General features: G+C 43.3%; 1 protein-coding gene across 1 annotated transcript in view; it reads left to right on the forward strand.

The window, feature by feature from the left end:
• Window positions 1–16,127, forward strand: part of gpc3 (glypican 3) — a 98,932-nt gene that overhangs the window by 50,832 nt on the left and 31,973 nt on the right. Inside the window, exons 3-5 of the mRNA XM_022751912.1 lie at window positions 4,778–5,463; window positions 14,119–14,261; window positions 14,760–14,885. Coding sequence (XP_022607633.1) covers window positions 4,778–5,463; window positions 14,119–14,261; window positions 14,760–14,885 — 955 coding nt within the window. The remainder of the gene's footprint in view (window positions 1–4,777; window positions 5,464–14,118; window positions 14,262–14,759; window positions 14,886–16,127) is intronic.

Here is a 16,127-nt window from a genome sequence, read left to right on the forward strand (position 1 = left end):
GTCAATGAACAGATGCTGCTTGTATTGTAGACAAGCTCATAAAATCATAACTGAAGGTGCAAATGCAAAGGCTGCTGGGAGGTGTGTGTGTGTGTAAGCCTCTGCACGTCTGCATATTCAATGCACTTAATTATAACTGCAGCTGTTTTATCTGCAGCTGAAGTCACATGATAAGACTTTTTTTTTTACCAATCGTTGGCTTTATGAAGATTTGCTCAATCAACAAGCCAAAAACTGTCTGTTTCCATTTGTTAAATCAAAAGTGAGACTATACAAGGTTTCCACGTGACACACAGTGTGCTGGCATGTGTCTCTGTGAATGGCTCTCCGGCTCTGCTGCCAGTCCTCTGTCTGTGTCCTGGACAGGTACTGTTTTGTCACATGGACCAGGTGGCAGCGGTTCCTCCATCCGTCTCTGTGGCGGCTAGAGGTGACACTCCATCAGCCTAATGGATTAGTCTCATTGGCTGGATAATTTATTGATGTTTCCCTCTCTTGGGGATAATGGGTGTATGGGCCGCTGATTGATGAACGCTCATGTCTGCCTTCGCAGTGTGTCAACCGCAGTCAGCGGTCAGTCAGTCAGTCAGTCTGGTGCGTTATGAGCCGCAAAGTTGACTTATGTAACACCCAGACTGATGGCCTCATGAACATCAAATGTGTTCATTTGACAAGCCATTCATAGATTATATTTAAAGCCTGTTTGATGTCGGAGCTGAAGTCACTTGCAGCTTTAAGACATCAGATATAAGTGACCTCACTGTGACACAGATTTATTAGATTTCTTTTACACTTAAGACAACCTGAAATCTGCAGCCACTCATCACAGTTTAATTAGTATCTTTGATTAATGACAGGATTTGCAGATCTGCCGATTTACGATACCCACAGTAACAATGTGTTCTGCTTACTTGTTGAAGACTGGATCTGACATCCATATTTTAATGGCCAACGAAGGGAAGCGGAGAGGCCCAAAATCCTTGGAGTAAACATTATCTGGCGGGTGAATAGGTGCACGGAGGTAAAAGAGGAGCGGCAGAGACATTTTGCCTTTGTCATGTGCTGCTGATCTGTCTGTAAAAAGCCTTCAGTCTCAGAGGAGAAACAGTTTTCCAGCAGCCAGCCTTTTGCCTCCATCTGACAAAATAAAAGCTACTGCTAATTTTAAGTGTGACCCAATATGTTTCTGTGGGCGCCTGCTCTGGTAATGTTTGCTCTTGACCTCATACAGTTGTATCCAGAATGTCACAGGTCTCTGACATACAGCCCCTCTCCCCTCCATTAGAGGACACCTGATCCTGCACAGGCTTTCACTGATGAAAGAGAGCGAGCAGCATGCGCAGGAAATGGGCTCACAATGGTTCCTATCATGATTCCACGTACTTAGAGTCATTGAATTGCATTTATGAAGAGCCCTCTAGTTTTTTCTCTTTACTGTTACAAAGTGGATCTCCTCTTTGTGGTGTAAGTGATACTACAGGTAGCAGCTGAATTACAGGGTTTGATAAAAGAGGCTTTCACAGAAACCAAGAAAACCAAGAGAGGATAGGTTTGAGGTAGATATGCATTTTCAAACTGCCTTCCACTTTCAATCAGTAACTAAATAATAGAGGCCTCCGCTTGTGTCTTACAGGAAGAGATTTTTTTGTGAGTCTGTGTTAGGGCGTGTCCTCCCTCCTCCCATTCTGTCTCCTTGTCTCGGCTGGTAATCTGCACATCTGTCAGATGTTCCCCACAGAGAGAAGTGCTCTGCTGACGCTTCAGGACAGCCATAGCCTGAGAGTCTACACAGATGTGCACTGCTTCAGAGCATCCGCTCACACTCACCCAAACATCCTCAAATGCTTTTCTTAACCTTTATTCACCCAGCGGCTGTTTTGCCGAGCATGCACGCTGTTTTCTACCCTGTTTCATATTCACACACACATTCAAACGTACAGCCACGGCGTGCTACTGTTTGCAGCTGAGGTAATGAGGAGATGAATGGCCTACTTAAAGCGACAATACGTAACTTTGGCACAGTGGGAAGATGTTTCACCACCATGGTCTTGACATTGTATATGTGACTCAGTAAATTTAAAATTTAAAGATATCATCACTTAACAGAAACTGACAGTAACACATTGTGTCAGCTTAAAAATTCAGCCTCCACTCACAGTGTCTCTTTTACATGATCTCAGTGTGTAGCAGAAAATGTAGTACTCTGTTATTTTTCTCTCCTTTTCTCATTAAACCTGTAAATTCATGAATCGGATTCATAAACCCTTAAAACTCACTCAGGTGAAAAGCCTCAAATCACAGCAGCCACACTTAATTTGCATCTGTCCATCTATGTATTGACATTGTTATGATATATTACAATACCTCTATTTGCTGCATGTGAGACTGAATACAGCTTTGACTTTCATTCAGACAGGATCAACAGTCCGCGTAGGGAATAAAATGCTCACTGTGCACCTTGGTAATTTAAGTCATTCTTCCATTGTTTCATTTAAACCATCAGGAAATTATAAGAAATGGTCTGTAACAGACATTCAACAGGACAAAGGAGCCAAAAGAGGAAACCAAAAGCCTCCATATGGGGACAGTGGAGAATTGAAGGGAAGGCAAAAACACTACATGAGGTGAATTTGAGTGAAAAATCAAACTCCTTCTTGGAGGCATAACTCAAATAAGTCAAGTATTAACACACATGAAAGTGACACATGTGACTTAGACTTCCTCATCATCTTCAATGTCCATCGTGACTAAACATCCATAAATCTGCTTAGAAATCACATCTGAACTCCTGAGAATCATCACGTTTTTAGGTTTTCTTCAGTATCATAGTTCTCCAGTGATATCCAGATGTGTATCCATTGGTTAACTGAAAGCAGGAACTGCTAATAGCTTATTTGGCATACATTTTTAATGGTGCTTAAATGTAAACAAATAAAAGCTAAAATAGAGAATACCAGCACCTGCTTAGCAAACATCACAACCGCTCATTCAGTGAGCTTTTACAGGGTCTTGCTCTCCAGGTGGCTTTTATTTTTACTGTTGTGATATTAATAAAGTAGAAGGACAAACAGCTCTTCTCACAGAAAAAAACTCCCTCAGATCTACTTTAAAATACAAGCATGTCGCTCTGGACGGGACGGAAATTACAGGAGAGCCAGCGTAGGAAGGATGAGGTGATGTTAAAATCACTCTCACCCTCCCCTAGAGACAAAAATCCAAATAACAACCTCGCTGAGAGAAGGACCACAAACAACATGGCTCCTGGTGACATGCTCACTGTTTTGGTAAAACTACTGAAATGGATGTGCAGAGAGGAGTCATGAAGTCGAACTGACTCAGTGTAACAGCAATATCTATGTATACAGTGTGAGGTTTGTTAATATAGCTAACATTAGCCACGATAAGCCACCGGTCATGCCAGGCCAATTGAGGCTGTCACAGCAAAAGCCTGGAACAGATTGAACTGGATTCAACTTTTAATTGGAGTAATGAAAGGAAGATTGTGTTAATTCTTCACTCAGAGGTTACATAGTTGAAATGTACACCAGCAGCAGTTAGTCAGCGAGGGAGCAACGTTCATTTCCTTTGCTCAGATATTGTCATATTCCCATGTAGACCTCCTTGTGTTCCCAGAATAACCCACAGAAAAACACATTATATGTCCTACACAAAAGAGACAGAGCTGTCACATCGTTTCTCAGTGCTGTCCAAGGACCCAGAGCCCTGTGTAGGCTGACAAGCTTCATTTGACCTCGGAGAAGCATGAAGAGAAAGAAATTAAACTATCCAAGCACGAAAAAATCAAATAACAGAGATGAAATGGCGAGCTGCTGTAGCACAAAAACCAATCACTTCCTCTAATGTCCCCTAAACCAGTGCCTCCCCCACGCCAGCCGCCCCTCCCTCACAAAACTTTTGTGGCTATCACTCTAACAAAGTGATGTAGTGGACTAGCCGCGGTATAAATGGGATTTCAGCATCCCTAGCTATTCTCCTGTCCAAAGCTTCATTTCACTGACTCTCAGCTCCCCTGCTAAGTTCAGTAATGGAGCTTTAAATCCCCTCTGTTGTCGGGTCCTCACTTATTTTGCTACCGGGTCGATGATAGAGCTCTCGCTTCTTGTGCCACCTTGTTGATAAGACTTCACTTTGTGCCTTGAAACGCCACTGATTATTTTCCCTCCGCACATTGGCCACGCGCCCCTCCCTCCTGCATGCTCTGTGTGCTGTTTCCCCTGAAGACAGCCTCATGGCCATGCCTCTCCCAGCTGACTAATATACTGAGATTAATACTTTCTTTTAAAGGGACTTTTTTTCAAAGATTCTGTGAGCTTTTTTATAGTCCGCTCTTTTGTAGTATTGAAAGGTCAAACCCCAACTCCTGCGTTTCATCTGTTGCAGAAGCTTTGCTCTCTTTATATTTCAAGTCATCGTCTATTACTGCATTATTGTGTTTATGTGTGTGTGTTTGCCCTGTGCATGTGTGAGCAGTTCCATTAGAGAAAACAACAGATCTAGAGAAACTGGGTAAAGGGAAACAGAGGCGGTGTGCGTGGGAAGTTTTCTCAAACTGTGATCGTTAAGGATGGGATGGCTGTTTGCATCTATTTGAGTGTTTCATGTTTTGGAGCTAAATTGCTGCCTATTTGACAGCTTGCTGTAGTTTTTGTGATAACTGAGGCGTATCGTCACCTTCTGTAAACAACAGCTTTCAAAAGGTGGCTTAACTTTCACCTCATCTGACTCTTCGTCTGTTGCTTTGTCTTTTTTCTTGCAGAGGCCTTTGACCTGGTGCTGCGCCACGGCCGTAACTCCACCCTTGCCATGCTGAAGTCAGAGTTCCCAAGTCTTGCAGGTGGGGCCCAGAGCCTTGTGGGGCAGCTCTTCCTGGACATGTCTCTCTACATCCTTGGCTCAGACTCCACAGTGGACCACATGGTGGCGGTGCTCTATGGCCGCCTCTTCCCCCTCGCATACCGCCGCCTTCTGGGGGGCAGCGTGTCGTCTGTGTCTGAGGAGTGTGTAAGAGGAGCCTGGAAGGACTCAGGAGCATTTGGCCCTTATCCCAAACTGATGATGACCCGTCTGTCTCGCTCCCTCCTGGCCACACGAGTCTTCCTGCAGGCGCTGAACCTGGGCATCGAGGTTGTCAACACAACAGACCACCTGCGGCCCAGCCGGGACTGCAGCAGGGCCCTGCTGAGGCTGTGGTACTGCCCGCACTGCCAGGGCATGCTGGGACCGCCCGCCTGCAGAGGCTTCTGTCAGGCAGTGATGCAGGGCTGCCTCGGGGGAGCGGCCGAGGTGCAGCCTCACTGGAGTAGCTACGTAGACGGACTGGGGAAGCTGGCTGGTTCCATGAGGGCAGAGAAGGACATGGAGGCTGTTGTTCTTAGACTGCCTTCAATGATCAGACTGGCTCTTAAGCACGCTGTGAACTCACGCAGCCGCCTCAGCACCCTGGTGAGTCCAGCACGCTAATGCACATACACACTGAAAATGTGGCTTTCATTTCAAAATAGTGTGTAGAAATACAAGGGCCTGCATTGTTGTGTGTTCTCAAAGGATGACAATGAAATGATTATCCAGAAAGAAAATGTATTTGATTACTAAATATTTAATTGCTGTCAGAACCAAAACACAACACCTCTGGAATTTAATAAGGGGACGAATCATTTAACCATATTTATAAGACAGTTTTGAGGAAAAAAATTAAGGTAAAATCACACTACCACTAATTTCTATTAATATTGGCTCTGTATCTTATTCACTCCAGTTGAGGCCATGTGACCTCTGAATTCAATGACGCGTTTTGGGGCGAACACGTGGCTGTATGAAGAGAACTGGATATCATGTGTTAAGATGAGGCACAATTCAATCTGATGAAAACGGCAAAAACGTTCTTCAGGTTGACGTGTTCTTGGGCCTGTTGAGTGTGAGCATTACAGCCCCCTTCTGGCTGAGCGGACTAACTATAGGTGACTATACACGTTTTTACAGCCATGTCCTGTAGTAATAATTGTGTATGAGGTAAAGTCTTTCTGGACCACCGCAAAACTCTGTTGTTCATCTTTGTGTAACTCCCAAAAATAATAGTGATGCGAGCTTGTGTTTGGAAATGGGTCGCTGAATATTCGAACTGTGTGTCATCACCCTATTTTGAACAATATTGCACTGCTATAAACTACTGCTGCAGCACAAACAACAGACTGTTTACTGCTCAGTATTTATCTTTTATCCACATTAGACCTGCAGTTAAATCACCTTTGTCGGTGTGGGGCAGTTTTGTTGGACAGACAGCTAATGTGGCCCAACCCTCATGCCATTCGTGTCACAAAGTGAAATACCAGGAATGTGCCGTCATATGTGTTTGATTGACCAAAGAAATCCACCGTCAGATTAGAGTTTACCTACCTTTTTTATCAGATGAGCCGGAGTTTTTTATTTTCCTAGAGGCGTGTGACAGCACAGTGGTCCCATTGAAATGAATTTTGTGATGTAGAGCTAATGTCACGGTCGGACCCATCCCTCAGAACAATACACAGGACATGAAGAGTGAAAGAAAACATTTCTGCCAAGTTCATTTCTGGTTGCAAGATCTTTGTTACGTGAGGGAGGATACGTTGGTTGGTTTTTTTTTTTGGCTGGATAAATGATCCATGCGACATTTTTTTCACTCCAACAAAGAAGACATCACTTTATAATAAGAAATCACAAACACACAAACAGGCACAGCTTCAGCTGACCAACCGCATATTACTTCTCCACAAACCAAGATTGCACCTTGGACTTAACTGAATCAAGAGAAAGAAATAAAGGAGGGAGAGGAAAGGGCTGCAGGAAACAAGCTTGCATTTTTTCAGGCAGTCAGACAGATGCTCCCGGCATGTCACGCTGAAACTCGTCTCTCACTCCTCAGCAGCGGTGACCCGTTATGTGTGGTTTCAAACGCGATAAAACCGTCAAGCTTGTTCGTAGCCCACATGTGAAGCCGGGGAGAAGTGCTCATGAAATATGAAGGCCTTTCTCTGCCATAGTTACAGAGCTGGATGTGCTTTTGCTCCTGTATATCTGCTGAACTTTTCACTCTCACACCCCAAATCCCCGCGGTGACCAAGTTTCCACTCAGAACCCATCATTTATTAACACACAGGTTGACCTCACTTACTCTGCAGCGCGAGGGTGTGGCTGCATCCATGAATCGCTGACTTAGGGGAAATTGCTCTCTCTCTCTCTCTCTCTCTCTCTCTCTATCTGAGAGATCCTTATCCAAAATTAAACAAGGCCTGTGTGGGTTTATTTAAGACTGCAGTTCCAGACGCCACATACGACTTTACACTGTGTTTATGGCTCTGAGTCTGGTTCCAGTATATGGGATTAAAGCTGCTATGGCAGTGCATTGTTTAGCGCCATCACAAGGTCGTGCGTGTGTGTCTGTGTGTGTGAGTGTCTGAATGTAATCTTGCGGAGACAGTCTTAGCTGCTCAGTGCTGTCATTGAAGGGACAGACGCATCATTTCCCTAAAGGCTAATTTTGTCTCACTGTGGAGTCATGGGAGACCAACCAAAATTAGACAACACCTGATTACTTCACCTCAAATAAGCAGTTTAGCATTTGTCTGAGTGAACTTGGGGATTAAAGGACCATTGCAGTGTTTTGTTTTTTTGTGTTTCATGTCGCCAATTAACTATAAATTGTTATATTGCTGTATATATATATATATATATATATATAATTGTTGAAATTAATATAGTTTGTCTTTCCAGTGATTCACACTATTGTTCCACGGTAAGGCAGTGTCAGAAGAAAGGAAGTTATTTCGAAAAGTGCATATAGTCTTAAACTGATTTTTCAGGCTTTTTAGCCCGACGTCGACAAGTTGATGTGTTTTCTACTCCAGAACTCTGTTCACTGCAGTTTATGAAAAATGTTGAGCAGTGAATTTAACTACATTTGCATCATGTTGTAAAAACGTTGCTCACCGTGCATCAGAATCCATCAGAGTAATCAGTAATCAGTTCTCAACATATATAGATAGTTTCTCATCAGATTGTATTTGCTGTTTTTTTATATTTTGATTTTCACACTCATTTCAAGTTGTGGTCCACTCATTTCGTACAACATTAACAAACTAACAGGGGTTAAAGCCACAGTCACATAGTGGTCTCTCCCTGAGACATGGTAGTCTCTTTCCCAACCCTCCTCTTGGCCTGGATTTAATGTTAATCATTCACGGCTCGGCTTTGGTGACCAGGTATCTCTACAGGGGATATATATATATTTAATGATATTGACGAATAGATGTCATTCAGCCCACTCCTCAAAAAGAAAGACAGAGATAGAGAGACAGAGAGAGAGACAGAGAGAGACAGAGAGAGAGAGAGAGACAGAGATGAAACATTATTTGGTAATTCCTCAGAGTAATTCTGTGTGTGGTTTAGCTAATGAATTACACATCAGACTAGATCGCCAATGACAACCAGATATTAAGCTGTGACAGATGTCTCTTATGAATGGTTCAAACGTAGATTAAATGCACGTTCAGTAGACCCTTGCCATGTGTGAGTCTCCTATGTGAAATGTGCCTTGGCGCCCTGGGTTAGACCAATGGTGTGGGTGGGATAGTGGGGGGTTATCTCATGTGTACCTGTCTCCACAGGATCGTCTTCAATCCTCACACTGCGCCGAAAGTCAGAAACATTGAAATCCTACACAGAACGACTTTGAACTATATACTTATTAATGCAGTCAACGTATAATTAACAAATTAACAAACTCAAAAAAATTGTCAACTGGAATGTCTAAAAATGGTCTGTTTTGGCAAATGGTAAGCATCATTGTAAAGTATATATGATTCACTCCTACGCCTTTAAATCCAAGCCTGGCATCAGCATATGTGCATTTGGCCGTGAAGAGGAAATCTTGTAATGACACTTCAATATTTTGCACAGCTACATAATGGATCTACAGACAGAGTTCTGTGTCTTGTTTTGTGGTTTCTAGTGATTGTAACAGCTGCAGCCTGGGTTGGCATCTCTCACTTAACCTCCCCTCCACTGAGAGCGCAGACCTCTGTTACCGAGGGTGACAGACGGATCAACTCTATCTGAGTAAAAGAGTCCTCGAGGTGTGAGAGAGACATCTCCTCTCTTCTCTGCAGACTTGAAACATGTAACTCTCCTGGCGAGATGACCACTCATCGTCCGCCAGCCCGCTCCCCAGCATGTTAACATTCATTTCCTCCATCCAGTGTGAATCAGCTGCTGTTCGGAGAGACGAAGAGGGCAGCCAAGAGCCCTGCAGCTCCAATCTATTCCCCTGTCAACTTCCCACCCCACTCCTGGAGTTTGATGTCATCCACCTCCGTCGCCACATCTCATCCTCAACATCCTTCTCTCTCTTTCATCCCCACCATTTATTTTTCTTTTCCTCTCATTCTTATGTGCTACTGTGAGAGAAGATGCATGATTTATGAAGCTCTATTTTTACCAGTCACTGAGGAGAAAGAGAGGGGGGAAAGAGCGACAAAGAGAGGGAAAGAAAAAGAGAGAAGAATGGAGAGTGTGAAGAGCGAGCCCAGGGGGAAGGAGGACAGTGTGGAAAGTGTTGAGTAGACATACATCACCCTGCAACCCCTCGGCTGAAAATGAAGACGAGAAGTAGGTTGAGACAGAAATATGATGGATCTGACCAAGATTAGAGACGATACACTGCAGAGGACGACAGTTGTGTATTGCTACACACTCGACACAGTTTGATGCTTAGTTACAAGTCTAATATCATATATCTCTTTGTGGGCCTCTAACATTTTTTGTCAGTAGCACACTTTTCATCCGCTCTCTTTTTGTTGTCTTCCCCTTTGTGCACAAAAATAGCTCAAGCAGATCAAATCACATCCAAACTGTTGCTTCACAGAGGAAACGAGCACTAATTAAATCTCTGCTGCATTTTTATTACTTATTAATCCATTCAAACATGTAGGCTACTGTAGACACAAGAAGCAGAATCTGTTTTGACGATGTAAAAGCCACTTGAGCTTTTAAACATGCAATAAATCATGTTTAGAAACGCTCTAACACATCATCCAAATATTATCCAAGTTGTTATTTATCAAGTCGTATGTTTAATTTGAATTATAGAAGATAAACTGTCGCGCTTAAAAGTCCTTAAAGGCGCAATCAGTGGTTTGTTTGACCATGGAAATTGCAGTTAAATTGCATGTGTAATTGAACTGTTGACATAATGATGAAAAATAAGGCTTTTATTTGTTTAGCTGATCATAGGAGGCCTTTTTTCCCCAGTCGTTTACACAGAGAAAATGCTCAGCGTTCTCCTAATACAGGGTATTTGCCCCTCATTGCGCTTTTTAAGCGGATCTATCTCATTCCTCAGACCTGTTTTCAATCTCACTTTTTTCAGATTCAGACTCACAGATCCCCCTGTTTCATCTGCATCAGACATGTGTCTATAAAATCAAAAAGACATCATGCGGTAATGGCTTTTCACAGCTCTGAATGCTTCAGGAATTGCAGAACTGTGAGTGAGAAGTGTGAAATCCATTTTCTTACAAGCATTTCCTCAACCTTGATGCACAAACAACTAAAGTCTCATTTTAAATTAGACTCTGATCTGCACATCATCTATTTTAGTGAGATTAACATCCTCAGTTACATTCAGTATTTAGTCCCCTTTATGTTTTAGCGTTCACAATTTCAGGTTTTACCATTTTGGGCAATTTTTATAATGTTTTGTGCTAAAATATTGATAACTTACTATTTTCGCAATATTTGGGATTTGCTGTCATATCACATTAATGTGAAGCAGAAATCTCTGAACTGGTGGATTTACTACATAAGTGCAGGTTACTGAGCTGAACTAATTAGTGAAATTTAAAGATTAGACTGAGAGAATCTGAACTTTACATGAGTCTATGTGTGAATACATGTTTTATGTTTAAAATAGCTTCGATCAGTGTATTAGGCGACGGTGCTCCATATTGACAGTATATAATTGCACACATACATCCTCACATTACTTTTTATCTTAAAGTAATGGTTGAAAATGTTAGCTATAAGGATAATGGATGGATAAATAATGGATAAACAATGGAAGCAGTTGACTTTAAGTAGCCTAATGGATAAACAGTTGGAATACTAACCTAAATGGCTGAAATGGTTTGATAAAAGTGATGGATAAATGGTTGAAATATTAGCTAAAGGTTAAGAGCTGAAATATTACCTAAAACTAATGGATTAACGGTTTAAATTAATTAGCTAAAAGTAGTGGCTGAACGGTTGGAATAGTTAGCTAAATGTGATTGATATGTGGTTGAAATGGTTAAAAGTACTAGATTAACGACTGTAACAGTAAATTAAAAGTAAAAGATAAAAAGTTTAAATAGTTATCTTAAGTTAATGGGTAACCCAGTTTACAGTACTTCATGTGGTAGTTTATACGAACCTGACCAAAACTCACTGAAACACTTACAATTCGATCTTATGAAAATATATATTGGAACAAGATCCATTGTAATGGTATTAAATCACATCCACATTGAAATCACAACTGAACTGAATACATTTAGTGGTGTCTGTTAAGGGGCACCTGAGCTCAGCTGTGAGGGTACGACAGTCAAAAGGGTTGGGAACACCTGACCTGATGAAAATCTCAATTTAGATTCAAATCTCAGGTGTGGTCTAATAAAATAACAATTCAAAACAATTTAAAACAGTTTACACCACATCAGACTGAAATATGTTGTTGTACCAAATTCCTCATTTCCAACTCAGACAGTACCCATTAGAAGATGGGTACCATGAAACCTGTCTGTTAGTACTTTACTTTGACACATAGTGAGACATTTCCCTCGTTTTCACTTACCGGGGAGACATTTAACCAGAATTGTATGATGGTGACAACAATGCAGGGGGGAGGAGGGCTGAGTGCTGACTCAGTCTCTCCCCTGAGCCTCGACTCCTCTGGAACACAAACATTACTCCAAATACTCTCCAATATGTTGCTACAGCTGTGCATGGCACCCTGCCACCTCTATAACACTGATAGTATCATCTTCCCTCCTGAAACTGTTTACTTATTAATAACTCATTGTGATCAAGATGAATGTATAAGCCTCAATATACATGAGAGTGTCAGGGTCTACATGCATTGCCATCGATTTCTTGAGAATTTATCTTTACACTGTGGTTGCACAAGCAGCGCACCACATGGAACCTGAGATGCAGGTGTGCCAGTGCATGGACATGCGGACCATAAGGGTTATGTGTGTGTACGTGTGTGTGTCGCATTACTGGCTGTCAGCACCCCTCTCTGTCAGTGAGGCAGGCTGCTCAGTACAGATAAAAGTGTGCAGATACTTCCGAGCTCTCACACTGAGGCAGGCTTTATCTGCAGACTCTCCTGTTGGTTGTGTTAGTCCAGCCCTGGGTGATATTAATACCCCACTAATGAGCCCCTTCCTTGAAGAACCCAGAAACAATCGTCCGTGGGGGGGGGCGGCTGCGCACTGAATCAGTCTCTCCCTTGTGCCACAACTCCCCTACGGCTTCCTGGGAACGCACAAACAAAAAGAGGAACGCAGCTCCAATCACATTAATCATGGCCTGTGGGAGCACCAGCACTCGCTCCAGGCGCAGGAGAACGAGAGAATTACACAAGAGGAAGATGTGGAGGGAGACAATGGGGTGGCAGAGACAATGGGCTGAAGTGTGTGTGTGTGTGTGTGTGTGAGTGTGTGTGTGTGTGTGTGTGTGTGTGTGCGGGTGTTTCCCCCAAGTACACAGGAGAGGAGTGTTAGTGGAGATGGCTACTCAGGGATGTTGGGTATTAGTAAATGCCTGGTGCAAGAAAACTCAACCATCTGTGACTGTTAGGATTGTGTGTGTGTGTGTGTGTGTGTGTGTGTGTGTGTGTGTGTGTGTGTGTGTGTGTGTGTGTGTGTGTTTGTGTGTGTCTGTGTGTGTGTTTGTGTGTGTGTGTGTGTGCGTGTGTCTGTGTGTGTGTGTGTGTGTGTGTGTGTGTGTGTGTGTGTGTGTAAACTAAGGTGTCTGTGCTGTGGCTTTTGCTGTATCTGTATCCTTGGATGACAAGGCTGTATTGATTAACCCTGATGATTCTGTTTTAACAGCTGATCAGCATTTCTTTGTGTCAGCATGCATGAAATAAACGTGGGTGTGTGTGTCTATGTGTGTGTGTGTGTCTGTGTCTGTGTCTGTGTGTATGTTGGCAGTGAGTTTATTATGTAGGAGTGCATGTTTATCATGTTAATGGGCTTAGGTACATTATGTTCAAATGAATAATTACATGAAATGATTCATTTTTGTTTTGCTGGAAATTTTGTGTGTGTGCACGCATGTGTGTGTGTTTGTGTGTGCATGTGGCCTCAGTTACCACCAGATAAAGATGTTCACTGCTGCTCTATCAGGTCCCATCAGTATTCAGCAGCAGTGGTGCCAGCCTATTCACTTAAAGGGGAGCTGGGCACAATTAGCTGTTAACATTACATGGCAGAATTAAGCCTCGGCCAGTATCCCCGAGGGAAATTAAACCACCGGCAAATCATTAAACCACAAGCTAAACATTAGCAGCCATTTGCATTTTTATTGCACCTGAAAAGAATGTGCCAGGTCCATTATCTCTGAGAGACAGAGAGGGACTTCTTATTTATTATTGTTATGTTGTCCCGCGTGGAAACACAATGGCATTTATATGGGGAAAGAAGAGGCAAACGAGAGGCCTTATTTTCACGCTCGTGGTTTTGGAGTGTTATGATTACAAATTCGAACAAGGCGGAAATGGCTGGCAGAGGATACAATGAGTTGTTTGCTATGCAAATCCCCTCGCTTTCATCCCTCCCAAAAATAAACAAACGCAAACAGATGACAATTTGCAGAGGGGCTCAGCTGAGTAAGGCCGGCAGTTTGGCTGTTGACAGGTCCTCACTGTCTGCAGTGTCATTGCCATTAAGAGTTTGAATAAACAGGCTCGGGGCCAGGAACTGGGAGCAATGAAACATAAGTGGGGGGAAGATGTTTGGGGAAGTGAATTCACTCACCCAATGCTGGTTTCTCATTTTCTCCTCTCTCCTCTGTACTTTGCAGGTGAGCGGGATGTGTGGACACACTCCTCAGCGGGCCTCTCGCTCAGTCAGATCTCCTCCTCCCCAGCCTCCTGCTGTCTCTGCAGCCCGCAACGCACAGCCGTCATCCTCAGACTCTGATGAGACTTTGGCTGGTCTCCGCAGGTGAGGGAAATAAGGGACTGTAATCCAGACTGATGAAACAGCACTCACACTCCAGTTTGCAATTTTTGTTATATTGTCCCTGACACTGTGGGCAGGTTTCCTTGAGAAACTCTTTCTCCACTCAAGTGTTTTTAACACCCCTGATGTAGTAACAGGCTTAAATGAACAGTGTAATGATGCCCAGCGGGGCAGCTGGCCTTGGCAGCACAATGACCAGATTAATGTCAATTAGAAATAGAGACACTGCTTATTCTAGCCTCTTTTACTCTCTCCTTCTCGAGGGGGATCTCACTTGCTTCACTGTTGCTGAATTTCCCTCTTATTCTATCTTATTCCATCTTATTCCATCTTATTCTATCGTCAGCTTTGTCTGTCTTACTTTGTTTCTTTCCTCCTTCCGTATGAGAAATTACACTCTTGTCCCTTGCTGATGGATGTGAGTCATAAAGTTTTTTCTCTCTCTGTTTCTCTCACGTTTCCTTTCTTTACCTTCCTCAGGGAGTTCATATCCAACCTGAGGGGCTTCAGCTTCTTCTACAGTGGTCTTGGGGAGGCATTGTGCAGCCGCGAGCCTGCTCCAGCGAACCACTCCCTCTGCTGGAATGGGCAGGAGATGACAGACAGGTAAATCAGTGTTTCATTTGCCTGAATTCACAGCTATAAAAACCGCTGCAAGCCCTATGTGCACCCACTGACAAATCCAGCCTCTAGCACACCCTACAGCCTGCAGGCAGTTTCAGCTCAGGTTTATTGGCTTTCTAAATAATCGGTTATACAAATAGTCTGCCCTGATTCCTGAATTCCCCGTACTCCAGCAGCACATCTAGGCGAGTGTAGGTGAGTTGAAGGGTAAGTTTGCCTAGAGCTGATGAGCTTCACATGAGGGCCCCCCTCTCCCACTGAGCGTGAGTGTAAATCTTGACTTTGGCTCTATGGGATGTTATTAATGTCAGGCGTGCTGTCACCTTCTTCTCGCTTAGTTAATTGCAGTTTCGATCGTTCTCTCCTCCTTCATCCAACATCTCCTGTGCACCCTGCAGAACCTCATTTGGTTTTCACAATATTTCACTTCACCCCTGTCCTTTGGCTGTACACATCATAACTTCTTCCTTTCCGCCTGCACCGTCAGACGGTCCCAATTTCAATTTGGCTTAGATAAGTTACAGATATCATCCATTCCCCTTTTTGCCTTGTAAATTGTGTGTAGACTTTAATCAATGCAGAGGCACAAATTTCAGACGAGATGTGCTGCAGGTTAATGTTTCACCTCTTGTTTCCGAGGAGGACAGAATAAATTCTGTGCTTTCTTAAACTGCTGAAAAGAGTCTGTCACAAAGATTGAAAAGAGCCTCAATCTGAGGAGTAGACATCAGGTTGGCAAAGGGGGCAGATCTGTCCTGAGGGGATGATTACAAGCTGCACCAAACTGTGATAGGAAGGTGCAGGGAGGCAGGACAGGAGACAAAATGATCGAGAGATTACAATGTCTTGCGGCAAGCAATTCTCCATGTCATCTGTGAGGGCATATGCCTGCAAATTCACTGCGGGTACATTTTCACTCTGAGATTTGTTCTGGATCATCTTCCATTATCCTCCCAGATAGGACCTTCTCCAGCCAAACGTGGCATTCATTCTCATATTGTCTCATGCAGATAAAATTAGATTGGGTGGTTGCAGGGGATAACGCGCCAGAGGGGTCGGGCACTGAATGTCTCCGATACTCGAGGAGTGATCTTTGGAGCTAAATGTGGCGCTTTTTATCAGGCGTATTTACCATCCCACCTGGAGCCAAGATCAGAGGAGCAACACTTTTCACCACATCAAAGAGCGTTACACTGATAACTGTGATAATAGATGTGCCGCCGT

The sequence above is a fragment of the Seriola dumerili genome, unplaced genomic scaffold, assembly GCF_002260705.1.
Source record: "Seriola dumerili isolate Sdu_G_001 unplaced genomic scaffold, Sdu_1.0 BDQW01000161.1, whole genome shotgun sequence".
Lineage (NCBI taxonomy): Eukaryota > Metazoa > Chordata > Actinopteri > Carangiformes > Carangidae > Seriola > Seriola dumerili.